The sequence below is a fragment of the Glycine soja genome, chromosome 7, assembly GCF_004193775.1.
Source record: "Glycine soja cultivar W05 chromosome 7, ASM419377v2, whole genome shotgun sequence".
Taxonomy (NCBI): domain Eukaryota; kingdom Viridiplantae; phylum Streptophyta; class Magnoliopsida; order Fabales; family Fabaceae; genus Glycine; species Glycine soja.
Genome location: NC_041008.1, coordinates 41,375,877 through 41,397,460, shown reverse-complemented (window position 1 = coordinate 41,397,460; position 21,584 = coordinate 41,375,877). Strand labels below are relative to the sequence as shown.

The 21,584-nt window shown below is 28.4% G+C and overlaps 1 protein-coding gene across 2 annotated transcripts; it reads left to right on the top strand.

Annotated features, from left to right (window-relative positions):
- The first annotated feature begins 4,016 nt into the window (after positions 1-4,016).
- On the top strand, positions 4,017-11,006 carry LOC114419754 (probable sulfate transporter 3.3). 2 transcript variants are annotated; one of them, XM_028385532.1, is made up of 13 exons: positions 4,017-4,603; positions 4,782-4,830; positions 4,926-5,133; positions 5,279-5,450; positions 5,597-5,662; positions 7,765-7,878; positions 8,015-8,131; positions 8,622-8,748; positions 8,840-9,126; positions 9,584-9,774; positions 9,867-9,949; positions 10,339-10,415; positions 10,516-11,006. In XM_028385532.1, exons 1-13 carry the CDS (start codon positions 4,304-4,306, stop codon positions 10,702-10,704), a joined length of 1,980 nt encoding a protein of 659 aa, XP_028241333.1. In that variant the 5' UTR covers positions 4,017-4,303; the 3' UTR covers positions 10,705-11,006. The 2 variants fall into 2 exon arrangements, with proteins under 2 accessions (XP_028241333.1, XP_028241334.1); XM_028385533.1 differs by lacking the exon at positions 5,597-5,662.
- Positions 11,007-21,584: the final 10,578 nt, after the last annotated feature.

The following is a 21,584-nucleotide window of genomic DNA, read 5'->3' as shown; positions in this document are numbered from 1 at the left end:
TTCTTAATAAAAAATTTGAAATTATCATTTTGTGAGAGACCAATTTTTATCGAAGAGTCTAATTGACCATTTTTAATGGAATATTTTCTCTTAATTATTAATTATTTCAACATGAATGAGATATAAGGTCCGGTGAGTGTGGTTAAAAAAGAAGTGAATGAGAAAAGATTGCTGGTTGAATTTTCTTCTTAAAAAATAAATAAATTAACAATTACTATTTAATACATCAATAATAATAGGAATTAGGTTTTTTTCAAAAAGTTAGGTTTTCTATTCTCACAAAGTCACGAACCATTATTTTAATCTTGATTGAAAGAGACACTGTCGTTCAGTTTTCAATGTACGTATTTCTGTTTGAAGTATTACTGAGTGGGGGGTGTGACGGTCTCTTACATCGTTTGTGAAGCATTCACGGACATCATTTGGTGAGATATAATACTGCTGTTGGGATATATATAAATTAATGTTGTCGACACAGTTTATTATCTATACGTTATCACTATAAAGATTTGTATATTATTAATGTAATAGAAGTTTTAAAATAGTTTTTTTTTACTGCAAGTTTTAAAATAATTATTAAAAATTCAATGATCTTACAAAGATGACTATAAAAAAATATTACACACTATCATAGTATATCAATTAAATTATATTATGTTTCTAAAAAATTAAAATTACATTAAGTACATTTTATGAATTATTTTAATATTTTAATTAATTACAGTATAATTTTAATATACTATTATTACAAGTATTTTTATATTATTAAATAAATAGAAATTAAATGAATTTAAATTATATATAATTTGTAAAATAATTATTACAAACACTAACAATTTGTAACTAAATTATTGGATGATAATACATAAAAGTATTTACATGGTTAGTGTATTTTAATTATTCTACATTGAATAAAGTAAAATAAATAGAAATACATTAGTTAAAGATAATTTAAAAAATATAATTAACTAACGAAGAATAACTAAAACTAAACAAGAATTATAATAGCCACACGGTCGTGACGGTCCACGCCCGTATTGTTTTCGAAAAAAACAGTGAGATGGAAGAGTATGTATAGTAAGAGTCAGAAAAAATAAAAAAGTATGTACAGTAAGGAAAATACTATTTAGTACTCATGTAATAAATGAGCTAGTTAATAGAATAATTAAAACAGATAAAAGCAGGAATTATATACGAGTGTGCCATGGACTTGGCTACATGGCATTGCATAGTCGCATACTCGCATTGCAGTTAGCAAATTAAAAAAACATCTTGGACGAATATTCTCGGAAATATTTTAGTAAATTACATACAATTATATATATATATATATATATATAATTTAGAAAGATGGATGATATAAGGAGGCTACTACGAAATATTTATTCATCGGTAGGGCAAGCTCTGTTAGTCTAATTTATGGTTTCTCTTGATTATATAATTTGTCCAGGTCTAAGAAATAAAATAAAATAAAATAAGATTTTTTTTCTTATATTTATATTTATGGAGATAGAATTTATGTCATAATTTAAAAAATGAATATGTATAAATTATTTCATAATAAAAAATTATGTGGGAGTTATTATAGTTTGAAAAGAGTATTGAATGGAAGAATTAAGTTATTATTTAATAAATTTAAATTTGAATTTTTTAAAGGATGAGATCTCAGAAGTACTTTTTGTATTTTTTTATTTATTTAAAGAGATGTTAACATGTATTTTATTTTTTCTTTATTAAATGTATTTATTTTAAAAAAATTATTTATATTTTATACTTTATTTTTCAATTTATAACGGTATACAAATAAACGATTCAAATTAATTATTCAAGTTAAATTACTATTGGTATATTTTGATGTTGTTGGGAAAACTTACACGCGCAACACAAATACTCGTGTACATATACAATAGATATTTACGTCAGCAAAAAAAAAATCAGCAGAAAAACAATAGATATTTTTGGTCATTAGAATATGACCAAGTCCCTGATTTTAATTATTTTTGTTTAAATTGATGTTTTATTTATTAAAATATTCACTTCGATGCTTCATTTATTTAAATCAATCCAATTGGGTTTTTACCATCACTGTGTCGTGATTGCCATTGATAGATAGATAACAAAAAATGAGTCAAACAATTTTTAGTGGCTAAAAATCATCAAAAACACAATTTTGTTTTCTCTGTAAACATCTCCATTCTACAAACGTAAGAACAACTCCTAGAACCCAGATGAAGAACATAATGCATAACCCATGTGAAGAACATAACCCAGAACAAATCAAGAATCCCAAATCCCAAATCAAAACCCCAAATCCTACATCAAGAACCCACGAATTAAGAGCCCCAAATCACAAATCATAACTCCAAACCACAAATCCATCTCAGGTCATGATGGTTTTGCAAAAGGAGAGGTTCCACGGGAGGAGGTTGAGGGCCTTGAGGCGGGGCTCGTTGGCAATCTTGCTAAAAAAAAATAAGATAAGAAATTAAATAGGTAATTTGATCTTAGAATATTTGAATAACTTAATAAAGTTAAAGAATATTTGATTGTTGATAAATCCATATATTCATACGCAACTTATTGAATGAGAGGACTTTTTAATATGAGAAACGAGAAATAAATTTAGATTTTTTTTGAGAAAAATATAAATAATTAGATTATATTTAAATGGTTAATATTAAAAGAAAAATACACCTAAAGTTCTTAATCAGTAAATAATTTTTAATTTTTATTATATGATTGTATGATTCAAATTTATAATTATAATATTCTTAAAATAAGAATTATTCTCGTCTGATATGCGACTATATTGATTATAATAACTAGAAATTCCAAACAAATGTTTATCACATGTGACTTTGTCTATTTTATTTTATACTACATATGTGACTTTATCTAAATAAAAGAGATTTATACGACTGAAGAAAATTCATTGAGTGAGTAAACCAAGTGTTGCATAATTGTTCCAACTGGTTTTGAGTTTGAATAATCAATATATAAATTGTTAAACACTTGAAGAAAACTTTGTACCTGAAAAAATCTTATCCAATTTTAAAACAATAAATTGTATTCATACATTTGTTCTATAAAAATATTCTCAAGAATATGGAATTGATTTTTTTTTGGGTGAAGATATGAAATTGGACCTAATGCATTTGGTAAATATTAATTATTAATTTTTTTTTTGTTAATAAGAAGATTAGAATCCGTGACTTGTCTCATTTTCCTTTTTTATTCATCACTAAACCAATCTTGTATCTTGTAGTCTTAATACATACATTAAAAAAATATAAGTCGAAGAAAAAAAAAATTGAACCAAACAGACAACTAATTAATTATATGTGGCTTTATCTGAATAAATGATATCTATATGATGGAAGAAAACCTCCAAACTAAGGATATGGAATTTGGTCTTAATAATAATACATACATTTGAAAAGAAAAAAAAAAGAAACCAGAGAGCTTAATTTGTATGGTCGTATTGTGCTAAGATGCTGATTAATACGAAGTAAAATTCCTTCTTAAATACGGCAATCGTTGAGACCAAAACTCTGTCTAAGCAATGATGCCACGTAAATCAACGAACTACGTCATGTTTGTACGAATTTGTGAGCCAAAATCATTTAGCTAATGATGTTCCTGATGTCAGTAATGTTTGAGTGGAGGTTGAATGTTGTAGTAAGTGATGATTTCCTTCATCAACTTAAGCATAGAGTCACTTAGAAGTGATATGGAATTTTAGCATGACTTTTTGAGTAAACATGAGATTGATACGAGGTATTTATTAAGTCTGATGATTAATCTCATCTTTTGCAGAGTTATTTTTTTTTTAATAATTTTTTAATATATAAGATTTGAATTCAAAATTTTACTTAAAAAGATGATAATTCCACTAGAACCCATTGATTTATTGGTGAATTTTAACATGCCTTGAACAAATACTGTGGGACCTGATTTCTCTGGTTGAAAAAAAATTAAGTGTCCAAATATGTGAGGAGAATGTGCATATATTTAGCAGAACCGTATAGTATGGCCACTACAGGCACAGCTCCCGCTAGCTATCCCTTCTCGTGTTTTGATTTTCTGAAATTACATCTCAAAATTTGTTGTTATCCTCTTGTACTTTAGCTGACATAGGTGCGATCTTGTTTTATAGCGGTTTTGCAGACGTGTTGATTACAGGGGTAGGTCAGAGAGAGTTCCTCACATAAAAGGCATCATTGCTCAAACCACAATAAGAAGCTAAGAAGCCTAATAATAAGTAACACCACACCATTTCTCATATTAGTTCTGTTCTCTTCAAATGGAGCCTAATAATGCATGTACTATGCATTCTCATTGCATAGAGATGTCCATGGAAGTGCACCAAGTTGTTCCACCACCCCACAAGAGCACCCTTCAGAAGCTCCAGGGTAGACTCAAGGAAACTTTCTTCCCTGATGATCCTCTGCGCCAATTCAAGGGACAACCTCTTAAGAGAAAACTGATCCTTGGAGCACAATATGTGTTCCCTATTCTTCAATGGGGTCCTAAGTACAACCTCAAACTCTTCAAATCTGACCTTGTTTCTGGCCTCACTATTGCTAGCTTGGCCATCCCACAGGTTTTCTCAAGTTCACTCTCTGCCTCTTTTCTTTCTTGATACAAAAAAACCGTACGTATTCTTCACAGGAGACAATCTTGCTCGAGCTTGTTCTCGCCTTGTCTCTTAGTCATCATGAAAATGTTCATTCATATTTCTAACTTGCTTCTCTTGTTCAATTATGTATTTTATCATTCAGGGAATAAGTTATGCCAAGCTTGCAAGTCTTCCTCCAATTGTGGGACTTTGTAAGTGTATTGATTTATGTCCATAGTTTGGTATGTGCTAATTTATGTTACATCACATGCTTATGTATTGTGATTGGTCTTGCTGCATATTTCAGATTCTAGTTTTGTTCCACCACTAGTTTATGCTGTTCTTGGAAGCTCAAAGGACCTTGCAGTTGGACCTGTTTCTATTGCTTCTCTTGTGATGGGATCCATGCTGAGGCAGGAAGTGTCTCCCACAGCAGACCCTATCCTGTTTCTTCAGCTAGCTTTCACTTCAACATTATTTGCTGGCCTCTTTCAAGCTTCTCTTGGAATCCTAAGGTAATTAGAATTATTAGTCCCTTCCATATCATGCAATTTTTAATTATTATTATTGTCAATCTGAAAAACTACAAGAATGAAGAATCATTCTGATATACTATAAGACAATACAAGCCAAGGTATTATATGTTGTTAATGGTTTCAGGCTAGGCTTCATAATTGATTTTCTATCTAAGGCCATTCTTATTGGGTTCATGGCTGGTGCTGCTATTATTGTGTCACTGCAACAGCTCAAGAGCCTGCTTGGAATCACACATTTCACTAATCAAATGGGTCTGATTCCTGTTATGACTTCTGTTTTCCACAATATACATGAGGTAAACTCATTTAACTTTTACGCACAAACATGCGAGCACACAGATTGAGTGCTGGCGCAGTTCTTTCTTTGTCTCTAGGTTAAAATGGACTCTACTTCTATATTCTATATACTCATAAAAAAAAGTTTTCTATGATTTTTATGCAGTGGTCATGGCAAACAATATTGATGGGGATTTGTTTCCTGGTGCTACTGCTATTAGCAAGACACGTTGTATGTTGTTCCCTTCAGTCATTTTTTTTGTCTTACTAGATTTCTCACACACACTAACAACCACTGTAACAAGCCCTTAACTTCCAAGAAATACGACAAAGCCATTAACACAGTATTCTATATTATTGTATATATAATATAGTTTCACAGCACCAATTATCACACACATGGATCAGAGCTCAGGACCACTGACACATAGATTCATAGCCATGGTGTGGTGAACTCGTACACCACACCGTACTACTTTTTATTTTTAATAAAAAATAATTATTGCACAATAACTTTTTATTAATTTTTTTTATTTTACTAAATTATTCAATAAAAATAAATGTATTTAATAGTACTAAAGTCTAAAAAATATTTAGTATGTTTTTTACATGAAAAATAAGAAATAGAAGTATTATATCTTGGAGAGATTAATTATCTGACAATAATTTTTCATTGATTATTTTAATCTTTTACAAAAAAAATTAAAAATAAATGCTTTTCATAGAATTAAAATTTTTTTTAAAAAATATTTAATGTGTTCTTCACTTAACAAATAAGAAATATTATATTATATCTTCGAGAGATTATTTATCCCACAATATTTTTTTCCATTAATTTTATAAAATATTGAATAAAAAAATAAAGGCTTTTAACAGTATTAAATCTAAAATATTTAATCTGTTCTTCACTAAAAAATAAGAAATATCATATCATAGAGAGATTAATTATCCCACAATAATTCTCATTAATTATTTTAATATTCTATAAAAATATTAAATAAAAATAAAATGCATTCATTAGTACTAAAATCTGAAAAATATTTAAGATGTTCTTCACTTGACAAATTGTTATATCTTAGAAGGATTAACTATCCTAAAATAATTTTTTCATAAATTATTTTAATATTTTATAAAATTATTAAATATAAAATAAATTAATTTAATAGTATCAAAATCTAAAAAAGTATTCAATATTTAATGTGTTTTTCACTGACAAATAAGAAATATTATAACTTTTTTTTGACAGCTTTCTTAACCAAAGTTAACAATTATCTTAAAGAGATTAATTACTATATTTTTATTAATTATTTTTATATTTTATAAAATCTAGAAAAAGTAAAAAATTAATATTTTCATAATTTTTTTATCTGTCTTTTGCACATGTGAACATGTGTGTGTTCATAAATCAATATTTAAAACATAAATTGGGAAAATTATACTTCAAAGACATTAACATAAAATGAGAAAGTTACACTTTAAAAGATAAAATTAGTTGTACTTACAATTAAAAAAATTAATTATTTGAATTTTTACAACTTAATAATGTATTTATTTATTTTATTAAGAACTTAATAATTTATTTATATATGTGATGTGTCTACGTGTATAAATGAATAGTTATAACAACATTTTATAATCTAAGGTGCATGAGTATTCTTATTTTAGAAAATCTAAATTTTTATTATATTTTTTTTCTTTCACCACAAGTTAATCTCATATCATAAACAATATTTCTCGGTTAGCAAACTAAAAACTCGTAAGAGAGATACATCTACCACAATCTAGATTGATTATCACACCCTTTATAATCTATAGTACATTTGCACACTTAAATAATAAAAAGGATCTCATTAGTGTATTCTTTAATACTTTTTTATTATTTATAAACTTTCACGTGAATTTTGTAAAAGAAAAATTATAATTCTCTTAATAAGATTCTCGTAAAATTCATTCAAAATGAGCATCAGTATTATAAAAATTACGTTAAAGGGTGCATTATTTTCTCTCGGTAATATTATATAATTAGTATTGTTCTAAGTTTTTTTAATTAAAAATCAAACCTATTTTTTTTAATGTTTGTGTAAAGGCATGTTTGAATTTGAATAATAGCCGACAATCTTTGGGAAAGTACCAATTAGTTAATGACTTTGTTATTGAAAATGGGATCTATAAAATTCAAGATCTTTTCATGCTCAAAACTGTTTAAAATGTTAGATTAATTTAAAAAAAATTAAAATGACGTAAACATGTTTCTGATGTATAGCCGAATAGTTAACTTCTCTCGAAATGAATGCAGGGTAGTATTGACTAACTCATGGAAATAAATGCATGCAGAGCATAAAGAAACCAAAGCTATTCTGGGTCTCAGCTGGAGCTCCTCTTATGTCTGTCATCATCTCTACCCTCTTGGTTTTTGCAATTAAAGCTCAAAATCATGGCATCAGTGCGGTAAGTCATCCCATCCCAACGCTTACTATTTGCTTCTGAAATTGTCATTAGTCTAGCATTAGATTTTCTTAGTTACAAATTATTATTAGCATAATTACTAAACAAAGGTTTTGCTGTCTGATGATGTCGTTGCTAGATTGGAAAATTGCAACAAGGAATAAATCCTCCATCATGGAATATGTTGCTCTTTCATGGAAGTCACCTAGGCCTAGTTATGAAAACAGGGCTTATCACCGGGATTTTGTCCCTCACTGTAAGTTTAAATTTTTTCTTTCCCCTCTTTCTTTTTATTTTTTTTTTCAAACTTTTTTTTAATTTTATTTATTTCCGTCCTGGAGTAAACATACAAGCATCTAAAATAAAATTTTGATAAGAAAAATATTATTAAGATTCATTTTAACACACTATGTATGGAGAATATCTAGTTTAGTTAGATTGAACAAAATGCGTGAATTATTGTAAACTCTTCGGTATGGCCATACTATCTTCTATTCCTATGAATGAAAAAAAACACTATGTGAAATTCATGTGGAGTCCATTAAGTAATGCTGACCCTCATCCTCTAATTAATGATGATTCTCATTCATATTTAGTGGGGCTCACCTAAATTTCACCTCATAATAGATCATGTGTTACAAAGTATATTATTAACATTCCTCGTGTTAGTATATATGACATTTACACACACATAATTGGTTTCATTAGTGTCAATGGATAAGTGTTTTTTTTTTTCTTTTTGACAGGAAGGTATTGCAGTAGGAAGGACATTTGCAGCTCTCAAAAACTACAAAGTGGATGGAAATAAGGAAATGATGGCAATTGGGTTTATGAATGTGGTTGGCTCCTTCACTTCCTGCTATGTTACAACAGGTTTTTGTTTTTTACCTAAAAACCTGTTTCAAAAGGCTTTCTTGAAGTCTAATAAAGCATAAGACTTACACATTTAAACTATGAAATTCAGGTGCTTTCTCTCGATCAGCTGTTAACAATAACGCAGGAGCAAAAACAGCTGTGTCGAATGTAGTGATGTCTGTGACAGTCATGGTAACACTCCTTTTTCTCATGCCATTGTTTCAATACACACCTAATGTCGTGTTGGGCGCAATCATAGTCACAGCAGTAATTGGCCTCATTGATCTCCCTGCTGCTTGTAACATTTGGAAGATAGACAAATTCGATTTCGTTGTGATGCTGACTGCTTTCTTAGGTGTTCTTTTCATCTCTGTCCAGGGAGGCCTTGCTCTTGCTGTAAGTTTATTTATTTCTTCAACTTTTGCTAATAATGCTAACATTGTGAGTATCATTGTCATGGAATTGCCTTTATGTACAATGCCTACAAGACTATAAATGTATTTTAGTTTTTCTAGATGAAGGTTTTAATTCCCTTGACACTTGTAGCTACTCATAATCATTTTGCAGTCCTTGCCCAACAAGATCAAGTGCTTTTGTATAAATTATAAACCATAATCCTGCAATTTAAACAAGGGGCTGAGTCCCAAGGAATCTAACTTAGTTGGTTGAGCAGGATACGTGAGTTATTATAAATCCTTTGATACTGTCTTCGATTTCTAAGGATAAAAAAATAAGGGCTAAGTGACTAGAATGCAGAGAAAATATAGTGCGGATGCTTTTAGCACCCTTTTATGCAAGTAGAACAAAATATAGCTCTTTTTAACTTACAACGGATGGCAATACTATTGATCAGGTCGGGTTATCAACTTTCAAGATACTCTTGCAAATTACGAGGCCGAAAACAGTAATGTTGGGGAAGATTCCAGGAACAGACATATATAGAAATCTTGATCAATACAAGGAAGCTGTGAGAATACCTGGATTTCTTATTTTAAGCATTGAGGCTCCCATCAATTTTGCTAACATCACATATCTCAACGAGAGGTTAGTTTCACCTTTGTAAATTTCATGATGTAAATTTCATTTTGGTGGATAGATGTTACCCCTGTTACTCAACTATTGACATGTTATGTTAGAACGTTGCGATGGATTGAAGAAGAAGAAGAAGACAACATAAAGGAACAATTAAGCCTTCGATTCTTAGTATTGGAAATGTCAGGTAACTTCATTAGATAGAACAAAGGTGAATCATATAGTTTACACATTATAACATTCAGTTCATAATTTTGGGGATCATTTTTGTAATGAATTGGTAATAAAATAATCTAAATATCAAAGTCTTACTATAATCTGTGGATGTTCCCACCTCCCATTTTCAACTTACACCTCCATCCAAGTTCCATGTGTGCTCCTAGCTTGCTTAACTAGTAGGCTGAGGAGTAAATAGTCATTTGTAAGACTGCATTTTCATCCAATGAGGCAATTGAGCCAATAGAAATTCACTAGCTATTCAAGCATATCACTGAACATATTTCATCTACCTACGTATCCTTCAAAATAGTACTCGTCCAATCAGAAAAATAATGAGTATCACTTTGAAATTTTCAGCTGTGAGTGCTGTTGACACAAGTGGAATCTCACTTTTCAAGGAGTTGAAAGCAACACTGGAAAAGAAGGGTGTTGAGGCAAGAATCCTAAACTCTGGCATACTTTTACTTTACACACCTTTGTATGTGTGTTTCAAATCTCAACTGTGACTAATTCATGTGTGTTGGGTTGTGACAGCTTGTGTTGGTCAATCCTCTTGCTGAGGTCATAGAAAAGCTTAAAAAAGCAGATGAAGCTAATGATTTCATACGAGCAGATAACCTTTTCTTAACAGTTGGAGAGGCTGTAGCTTCACTTTCATCAGCAATGAAAGGCCAATCATCAACCATTACAGAAGGGACACACACAATTGTGTCACATAATTGATAAATTAAGACTGCAAAATATATAAGAAAAGGTAAAAAAAAAAAGAAAAAAGAAATAGAAGCAGCAACAACTACAAGACTAGCATAGAATTTGCCTAATACCAATCATTGTAAAATCCTACAGTATAAACAATTAAAGTGAAATGTACCCTTGTGTCATTTGTGCTTGTTCTTACTGGATTTGCCTCACAGGCATTGTAGTCATAACTTATATGGGAACTACTTGTTGCTTGTTAATTCAATCGTTGAAGTTGATTTCCAAGCACTTTTCAGCACATCCAGTTCAACAAACTACTTGCAAAGTTCATAAGTTTGTAAATATTTCTTATCATTGTAGCAAGAAGCTTATCCCATGCATAGTATCTCATCGCCTTTCATTAAACATACTTTCATTCCTTATATGATTTATAAATTGTTCAAAGTTATTATAATTTGTTTTAAATCCATTTAAAATAAATTTATCTGTATGAATTTTGAATTAAGTTTACAATACATAGAAAACTATATAATATAATATAATATTTTTATTATTAAATTGAAAAACATGCATGAAAATATTTTATTTGTCTAAATTTCATTAAAATGTAAATTAGATAATATCAATTATCGTTTGAATTTTGCTTGAAACACACAAGTAAAATAACATTAAATCATTTGAAACTTGTCCTAAACATGCAAGCAAAAGCAAAATAATATATATCATTTTGTAATTGTATCTGAAATATGTAAATAAATTAATATTTTTTTTTGTAATTTGTATGATATAAATTAATATAATAAGCAATGTGTTACTTACATATTTATCTGAATCTGTGGGAAATCTATATCTGAAATTTTTTTTAGATGAAATTTGTGACAAATGGAAATATTTCTAGTAAGAATTTTTCAAACAATAAATAATTTATATAAATTTTTTCCAAAATTAGTTTTTCGTTTGAAATTTATAAGAAATTTGTCCAAATTTCTCTTTGAAAAATAACTATTTTAGTAAAGTGATTCATTAACCATATCATATGAGGTCTTTCATGAGGGTGATTCCACGACATTATACATCCAAGGCTCGATCTGTGTTTATGTCCTCTTCTTCATGAATCAACTTATGAATTTATATTTGTCTAGGAGGAATATCATTACAAATTTAAGTTTTGAAAGTTCAATTGAGGGAGCAATCACCTAGTAATTACAATCAATCTTAACAACAAAGTAGATCAAACAAATTAAGCTCGGATGAATCACAAAACTTGCTTCAAAATTTGCAATTTGCAAAACAAAAATAAGAAATGGATGAGTAATGAAAAAAAAGTACATTCAATTTATAATTAATTGTAAATAAATAGGAAATAATAATTTGATCTCCCTTAAAATTCTCTCTCCCTTAGATTCTCCTTCCCACCTCCGCCCTTCAATTTAAAATATCAAAATACTCAATATAAAAAAAGAGAAGATAATGTGCGGTAAAAAACTTGGTCAAAGACATCTTCATGTTCAGTCAAATAAAATTGTAAAGTGTTAAAGACATTTGTGTGGTACAACCTCCAAGAAAACATGTACGACATGCAATCACTCTCAAGAAAATGTTGCAGGAAATCTCCTTCTCTCTAACTCTCAAAGTAATTTTTTGGCCCTCATTCTCTTACTCACCCTTTCTCACCTCCTTTCATTATGTTCTAATTCCATCATTCTCCCACCTTCGCTCTAGCTTCCACCCCTTGCTAAATATCAAAAATCTAACAAGGAGAACAATTTGAAAATTGTGATTGTCAATGACCTGTACTATTATGGTATAACTAATTGGGTGATGAATCAATGCTTCGACTGGTGATTTAGAAGAAGATAAGAATGAGGATATGCAATTAAAAAAGGTGAGTTCCAAACCCCTATCATGTTTGTATGATTGTATCAATAATTTTTATAAACAATTTTAATATTTTTGTCACCTCAATGGACGTATATCTGCATAGTTTAATTTTATAAGTTATAAGTATCAACAAGTTTTACTTTGTCATATAATATCACACCATTTGAAGAGAATTAATTCATGATCATAATTTTATTAAATGATGTGTTAACAAATATAATTATATATGTACTAGTTAATTTTTTTTCTACTTTATTGCCAAGAGTATCTTCACTTAAAATACAAATTAATTGGGTACAATTTAACACTAAAGATAGGAGCTCTTCTAGTGATAATTTCTTCTCATATACATAAATCCCTAAATCAATTCCAGGTTGCCATGCTTAAGGAACCAGGTTCCTTTTCATTCAGACGAATGTATAATACTTTGTTAGTCTAACATGCATACACATTAAATTATATTTATATTCTTCAAAATGTTCATAACATAATTAGTTTAAAGTTTAACATTTAACTAAACTATACTTCATAGTATATAAATTTCTTAACTGAGGTCAGATTGCTTTTCAATATCCTATCTAGTTTATTTTGAAAAGGCAGGCATAAGCATTATAATAGGAAAAACGATTCAATCTAGGTTGACATCGTATAACCTATCCATCATTTCCAGCACACTAAAATATTAATTAGAATAAAGGGAATTAATACAAAAAAAAAAAATCATGGGATTACTAGACCAAAACCCGTGACCAAATCAATGACATCTATAAGACGAAAGTTTAAACTTGTTTTGAAAGAAGTCTTCCCAGCAAAAAGCAGGCACTATATCCCACAAAAAAAAAAAAAAAAAAAAAACCTCAGTTGTTAATAGCATAGTTAGCAAGTTTGTCTTCATACACATTATCTTCTCTGAAAATATGAGAGTTTAATTTAAGCATACATTGATGCCACCTATTCTTTAATTTCCAAGGGACCAATTCTAGACAATTGAAACCCTTGGAAACGAGAATGAAGTATCTCTTACAAAATAATACATATTTGAAATTCTACATTTTATCAATGTGAAGATAATAAGTGTCTAGATTATATAAAGTCGTATTGTGTATTTATATAAGGAATTCTCACAGCCGAAAGTATTTGGAAGAACTTATATGTAAAACTTATTTGAATATATTAAAATAAGTTATAATGTTTTATAATTTTTTTAAACTTATTTAAATAAATTTCACGATAGATTTATTCAAATAAACTATTTTAACTTACGCTTAACTCCAATTTTAGTCTTCTATTTTTCATAATCAACAATTTTGATCCCTTATTTTAAAATAGAGACATTTAGTCTTTATCTATATTTTAAAATTCATAATTTTAGTTTCTTATTTTAAAATAGAGACATTTAATTCTTATATATATATATATATATATATATTAAAATCCATAATTTTAGTTTCTTATTTTAAAATAAAGACATTTAATCCTCTACTTAACTATGAAGTAGATTAAACAAGTTAAGATTTAATTTAATCTGTTCTTATTTTAAAATAGAGACATTTAATCCTCTACTTCTATGAAATCTACAATTTTAGTCTTTTTTCTCAAACTTAAAAAAGTTGACAGTTAAGATTTTAATATTAACTATGAAGTAGACTAAACAAGTTATCTTGTGTCACATCACTAAATTTGGATAAAGTTAATTTTTTAGTGATCAATATTTTTTGAATTTGATTGAAAGATTAAAATCGCGGATTTTATAAAATTGGAGAATTAAAAATTTCTATTTTAAAATAGGGGACTAAAATTATGAAATTTAAAAAATAAGAGGATTAAATATCTTTATTTTAAAATAGAGGAACCAAAATTGCATGTTTTTAAAAATGGGGGACAAAAATTGCATTTAAATCTTTAATTTATTTGAGCAAACTTTATAATTAAGCTTAAAATACAAGTTCTCACTTAATGATATGATTATAAATAAGCATTAATAGGAAAAATGAAGATAGTAAAATTTTTCTTAAAGATTTAATATACACATTATATTTAGAGAAATGCTAGTGACATAAACAAGTTCTTTTTGATAGAGACTCTCTCATTGATAAAAATTTATTAAGAATCACACTATTTGGTGAACTAATGCATATATGATATTTAGTAATATTTTTTTGTTTAACACTTAATAAAAATGTTGTTAACAATTTTTGACAACATTTTAAAAAGGTCGTTAAATATAAATAAATGTTATTAATATATTTTTGTGATATTTTATTAAATATTGTGTATAGTCCATGGTGTTAAAATCTTTCACAATATGAGTTATACACAATATTTAATAAAATAACGTGAAAACATATTAACAACATGTATTCATATTTGATGACATTTTTCAAATGTTCTCAAAAAAATTTTAGCAACATTTTTATTAAGTATTAGAAAAAAATATTGTTAAAGATCACATGTGTAGTGGTGGTGGGTCTCACACCTTATTTAATGAATATTTCCTAATTTTTAAATTTTTAATAAACTTCAACCAAATAAAAGAGGATATATTTGAAAGTGTGTTAATAACACTCCTATTGTATTTATAGTTTGACTATAACTAGAAGATGTCAAAATAGACAAAGTACGCAAGGCAACTCATCATAAAATAATCTAGCCTTTGCCACTCTAACAAATCAACATATGGACCACTGTCACCTTGATTATGATGAGTTCCCATCTCCAAAAGGATAGTGACTCACTTGCATCCTATAACATGTTAGAATTCAATAACAAAATCAAGGGGGTATTAGATTAAGTGGTGGATAAAATTGTCTATTATTATTTTTAATTGAGTAAAGGAGTAGTAGTTAGGAGCCCGATGTTCCTTAAGAGTAACTTTAGTGCCAGATCTTGATCTTGAACTCAAGATCTGTTCTTCTATGAATTTTCTAATAAAGGAGTAGCAGAGATAATGAGCTCTTATATAAAAATCCTAAAGATCTCTGCACATGATTCAAAAAACAATTTTTTTTACTCAAAAATTAGAAATGATCAACAACAACAACACATGGAAAGCACCCATAGAAGATGAGAATGATCAACATAAAAAACCAGAAAAACCAAAAACAAGAAGAAAAAAAGATAAACCATAAAAATCAAAACAAAATACACATACTTGGAACCCCAAAGAGGGGAGGGGGAGGGAGGCCAGGAAGGGGGAGGGAGAAGAAGATAGAAGAAGAAGAAAGGAAGAAGGGAGAGGCAGATGGCCGAAGAGAAGAAGGAAAAAAAATCCAAAACAAAAAGAAAAAAAACTTATTTGCAAAAATGACAACAAATTACTAAAAATTATACTAAAATGAATTATATTTAATTTATTAAATATTTAAAAGTAAAGTTCATATAAGATCTATTAAAAATTATGTAAGATCTTAAAATAAAATATATTACTAAAAAAAAAAAAATCTTATTTAATCTTACTTAAGATCCTCATTTAGGATTTACCATTAAAAATACTCTAATAACATACTAGATGAGACCTTCATTCCTTGCCGTCATTAGACATGGCAACACAACCCGCACCCGTCGGGTTCCACCCGCCCCCGCCCCGATTTTAACGGGGAAAAGCCGAATTAACTGGGTCTGGGTGCGGGTGCGGGGAAAACCCGTGGTTTTAATGCGGGGCTGGGGCCGGGGTCGGGGGGTAGTCACCCCCGCCCCGCACCCGTATACGCGAATTTACCAAATTACCCTTATTTTACCCCGTAGCTTTTGTTTTAATTATCTTCTCACTAAACAGGTTTTTTAGAAGCTTTTGTTATTAGTTCTTTTTGTTACTGTGAAAAAAATAATTTTTTTTACTACAATTTTCGCGGGTGGGGTTGGGGCGGGGCTGGGAAACCCGTCCCCGTTGGGGGCAGGTCTGGGTGTACAATTTTTATCCCCGACGGATTTGGGGGCGGGGGCGGGGCTGGGTACAGTGAAGCGGGGGCGGGGGCGGGTATGTTAAAACCCGCCCCGCCCCGCCCCGTTGCCATGTCTAGCCGTCATAAAACAAATCCAGGGTCCTACGAACGCCATCCAATGATATAAATTTTTTTAAGTTAATTATTTAAAGTATATAATTTATTTTGAAAGATATGCAGTCACGATCAGTGACAGCAGATAATCCATTTCCCGGTTAGTGTCATCTTTAGACTCCAATTCTCACTGCCTTCAATTGAATTCACAGCCACATTTACCATTCCCATTGTCTCCCTTTCCAGGGGAAATTGTGTTTCTTATAGTAAGAATCTATAGTACGCCTTGTTTTGCCACTATGTGCAAACTCTGTTATTATAAGAGTGTCGATTTTTTAATACTCTTATAATATCATTGATGTATTTTTTTTTTTATCTCTCATCCTATCACACTATATTATCAATCAAATTAATTACTCTCATTTCAATCACTTCCAAAGATTTTATGAACCCATGACAAAATACTAATTAAGACTCTCTTATATTAAAATATTTAAAAATAGACACATAATATCATAAAAAAATATACATTTTACTTCACTAAAGGGTAACATAATTTTAATAAATCTGGAAAATATATATCATTTTTTATTTAATTTACTCTTATGTTATTATTTATTCTTTAATTTATATCTCTAAAAAAATTATATATATATAAATATTTATATATAAAGTATGCATTATAAAGGAGGGAGGGGGGTTTGACTCTCCTAATTCTGGCCCCCCAAAAGATAAAGAATGCTTTAAAAGATGAAATATTATATGTTTGAAACCAATTCATACTTCCTTCAAATTTTATTGAATTTGAATAAACTCACATGAATATATTTTTAAAATATTAATTATATTTATGATTTAATTTATTTTTTTATATTTGATTGTCCCATAAAGGAAATTCTCTAGCTCCATTAGTATTTTAATTTTATTTTCTTTATAATTTTTATTTTTATTTTTATTTATTTGATATATTAATATATCATAGAATTGAAAATTCAATCAATCTGAATCTATGATTATAAAATGTTAGAAAATTTATTAAAAGGGTATGTCACATTTTAATTTGAATAAAAAAAGACATAAAATAAGTAACAATTTTAATTTATTCAAAAAAATATAAAATAATATAGAAAAAATTATTATAAAACTATAATTTTTTTTTAAAAAAAAATTGAGTCCGATCCAGGATGACCCTCGGGACCGGCCTGTTAGGTGAAGAGACCCAAAGAGGTGTCTAATTCCTTATTATAATTTACTCCCCCTCTTCAATAACTCCTTGTACCTTCTACTACATTTATTGTGATATGGTTCTCCTCTCTGGTAGGTGTTAGACCATTTAGCCTCTAATATTGTTAAACTCAGAGAAAACTCTAATCGTGGTAGGCAACAACTCCATCGTAAGGATCTGTGATCTTCCTTGAGAAAATTATCATTTAATCCCATGAGGAATTGAATTATATAATCGTGATCATGTACTTCTCATTGCCTCACGATAGTCTATTTTAAAAAAAAAATTATTGTCAACCTCTTTTAGGTATGAATATACCTGAGAAGGAAAAAACTTATATAGTATCTCAATTTCAATTCAAACAAGGAAACACATACATTAAGGGATATGCATATAATTTTGTAGCTTCTCCCATAATATCTTCAATTTCGTGTAAAAAGAAGTCACAAGCATAGATCCCTACTTGAAATAATACTCTTAATAATGCAATCCTGTAATTTGAACCAAATTTCCTTAGTGTGTTTGGATGGAAAAATTTTAAATTCTGAGAAATTCAAACAATGAATTCTAAATTACAGAAATTTAAATTCTCTGATAAATTACTTTACTCGGTTAAAATTCTCTATCCAAACACACTCTTAAGAGAATCAGGGTTGATAAAACACTAAATAAGACCTAAAATAAAATTTAAAAGACTTCTTTGTTATACTTCAAATAAGAAAGTTATATGTTTAATCTTTTTATTTATACATACCTTTTTTTTTGCTTTTAAAATATTAATAGAAAATACTTTATTTTATTGGTAAACTTAACGTTTGAGCTTTAGTAATTTTATTTTTGAGCTGATTCTAAAGAAAATCATGCTTCCCAAGATCCTTTTAAACTTTAGCAACTTCTTCTTTATAGATGATGTTTTTGCATTATGGACAGCGACATAGAGTGCAAGATCCAAGAGTGGATCAAATTATTACATCTTTACTCAGCATCAAAATTGGGATCAAATTTGTCTAATGACGGGTATGATCCATCGCAAAACTTGATTTTTTTTTTCCTTTGAGATCAAAGCCTAATTCATTAACCTTGCCCAAACATGGTAATCATTTCCATTAAGCAGAAGGCTCATTGGTGCTATATATGGATTTTCTACGGGATAACTATAATAGGGACTGGTTGGATTCTATGAAGGGTCTAAAATAGGCAGCGAAGTGTTATTGGCACCCAAATTGGGACTTGAAACATTTCGGGGCACCATTGAGTTGCCCAAGAAAGCTCTAAATAGGGAATTGAAATTAAAATGGGAGGTGAGTTGATTACAACTCTGTCACCAAATAAAATTAGACATGTGTTTCTCATTGTTTTGCTGATCTTAGATGCAAAATATTCATTAACAATTATGTGATAATGAATATTGAATTTTAAAGGGATAATAAGAGAAAAGTGAGAGCAGTAAAAATGAGAATATTAAGATAGATGTGTAGTAGTATAAGAAAGAATATAATGCAAAATAACTATGTATGAGGAAAGACAGATGTTAGATCCATTGAGAAAAAAATGATAGAAATTGATTAAAATGGTTTTGATATATACAAACAAGATCACAAAAGACTCTAGTTAGAAAAGTAATTTCTATGACTTTAGTTCCGTGAAAAGAAGAAGATACCAAAATAGGACCTTGAAGTAAATCATTAAGGAGGATTTCAAACTAAATATTATTTTTGAAATTTTAATTTTTAAATATACCAAAAGACATTGTGTGATCCATGTAGCTTATTTCACTCAGGGAGGTAAGGTTTTAGGTAAGGTTTTGCTGTTGCTATTGGACAAGTAGATGTGTGTGACTCCTGTGAATTAATTTATAGTTACCCATCAATAAGCATTTAATTAAATTACCTTAAGAATTCCTTCTACTCTTAATATATAAAATTTTGCTTGTATAGAAAAAGGGCCTCGCTAATCAGTGTCTTTAAAACATTGATTTAAAACATTGATTAAGGAACTAAATGAGAAAAATATTTATTATGTAAATTATATAAGAGTATAAAAAAAATTATGAACAGTACAACTTTTTGCCTCCTAATAAAAATATTTCTACTTTAAGTTCCTTAATCAAGTCTTTAAGACATTGAAAAACATTTTCCTAAAAAGAAATACTAAATAGTATAAAACATAAAAATGTATAGAAAAAAAATGAAATGAAACAAATATTCTGTCAAATCTTCTTTTATATTTATAATTTTTTTACTTAAGATTTATGTGAAAAAAAAAATATTGGTATACGTTTTCACAAGGCTATGTTGATGTTTTGGGAAAATTTTATACTTAGGTTATAAATATGTGTGTTTTGTTTAGACTATATGTATCCTAAATTGAAGAGAATTTGAATTTGAAACCTCTGATTAATTAAGTTAGAATATTTTCATAGGGCTATATTAAATTAATACTCCCTAAAAGTTAAACTTATTTCAAGATTAATACAATAATTTTTCAATTCATTTTTTCAAATAATGAAATTCAAATAAAAAAGTAAAAAGTTATTTCATATTTTAAAACTTTTTCAAATAAGTTATAAATAAAAGAAAATAAATATATTTGATATATGTATATATAATAAATAATTAAAGTTTGGTTTGTGCAAATGTTACAACCAGGCTCAAAATTCTAGTTTAAGAGCAAATAGAAAAAAAAAATCATAATCAAGCTAAAATTAAAATTATTCTACCGAACACTAATAAGTAATAACTAGTCAGTAAAAAATAGAAGTAAAACGCGAAGGTCAGAAATTAAAGCAATATTTTATCTAATCACTATCCATGAGCTGAAAATTGATCTCATAATAATAATAACTTCGAGACAATATAAAAATATTAAAGTAAGGTATAGCGTACATTAGTTGATTCTTTGTCAATAAAATATCTTGTATGTATTAACACCGTTTATACTTTTGGCATGCTTCTAACTTTTAATTTTTTTTTCAAAAAAACTTTTAAATTTTTTATTTTTTGAAAGGAAACTTTGAAATCTTTAAATAAGACTAGTTTTTTTCTTACCAAAAGAGTTTAATTGATGTCCTGCAAAACCTAACTTAATTAAATAAGCCTATGGCGTTGACATTACCTAGGTAATAGGTATTATGGGTGTTAAAACTTCCTTTGGATTGAACTCCAATGTTCTTCCATGAGTGTATTTGTTTCCTGTATCATTTAACAACACTTTGGATTGTGCTCTACATAATCTTTTTTATTCTTTCCTATGATTTATACAATATTTTTTTTAATTTCTTAACCAATAATCTAAAAACACTCATTAGTAACATCCTTCTTTTTAAGAAGGAAAGTTAAAATTTGACATTTATAGTACATTTATTAATTATCAGTTTAATAACTAATCAAATTATGAATATCCTAAAAGAAAAAGAAAGAAAGAAAAAAAATCTAAGTAAGAAAAATGCTATTTATAATCAAATTAATGTTTTTCAAATCACAAGCTAATTTCCCTCACATTACTTCTTACATGTTTTAAAAAAATTTGATCAACATTTGGTTAAAAGAATGAGAAAATAGATTATACACCAATATGCAATCATAAATCATTATGTTTGATAAATTTATTAATTTTTACAATAACTTAAAGTCATATTAATGGTAATTTTTTATTTATTAATCTTTAATATAATTTTTCTTACACCAATAATGTATAGTGATTAAACTCTAGAGATTAGCACCATCCAATTCAAATTTCCCACATGTCTATTGTCTAATGTCATAATAAATAGACTTAATAACTGTTTTAGTTTTTGAAATTGG

What these genes read in the sequence shown, in the direction of transcription:
- LOC114419754 (XM_028385532.1), top strand. Translation starts at nt 4,304, where the DNA reads ATGGAGCCTAATAATGCATGTACTATGCATTCTCATTGCATAGAGATG. An exon ending in AAAATCATGGCATCAGTGCG is followed by an intron (nt 7,879 to 8,014) that starts GTAAGTCATCCC and finishes TGTCGTTGCTAG; the next exon opens with ATTGGAAAATTGCAACAAGG. An exon ending in TGGAAAAGAAGGGTGTTGAG is followed by an intron (nt 10,416 to 10,515) that starts GCAAGAATCCTA and finishes GGGTTGTGACAG; the next exon opens with CTTGTGTTGGTCAATCCTCT.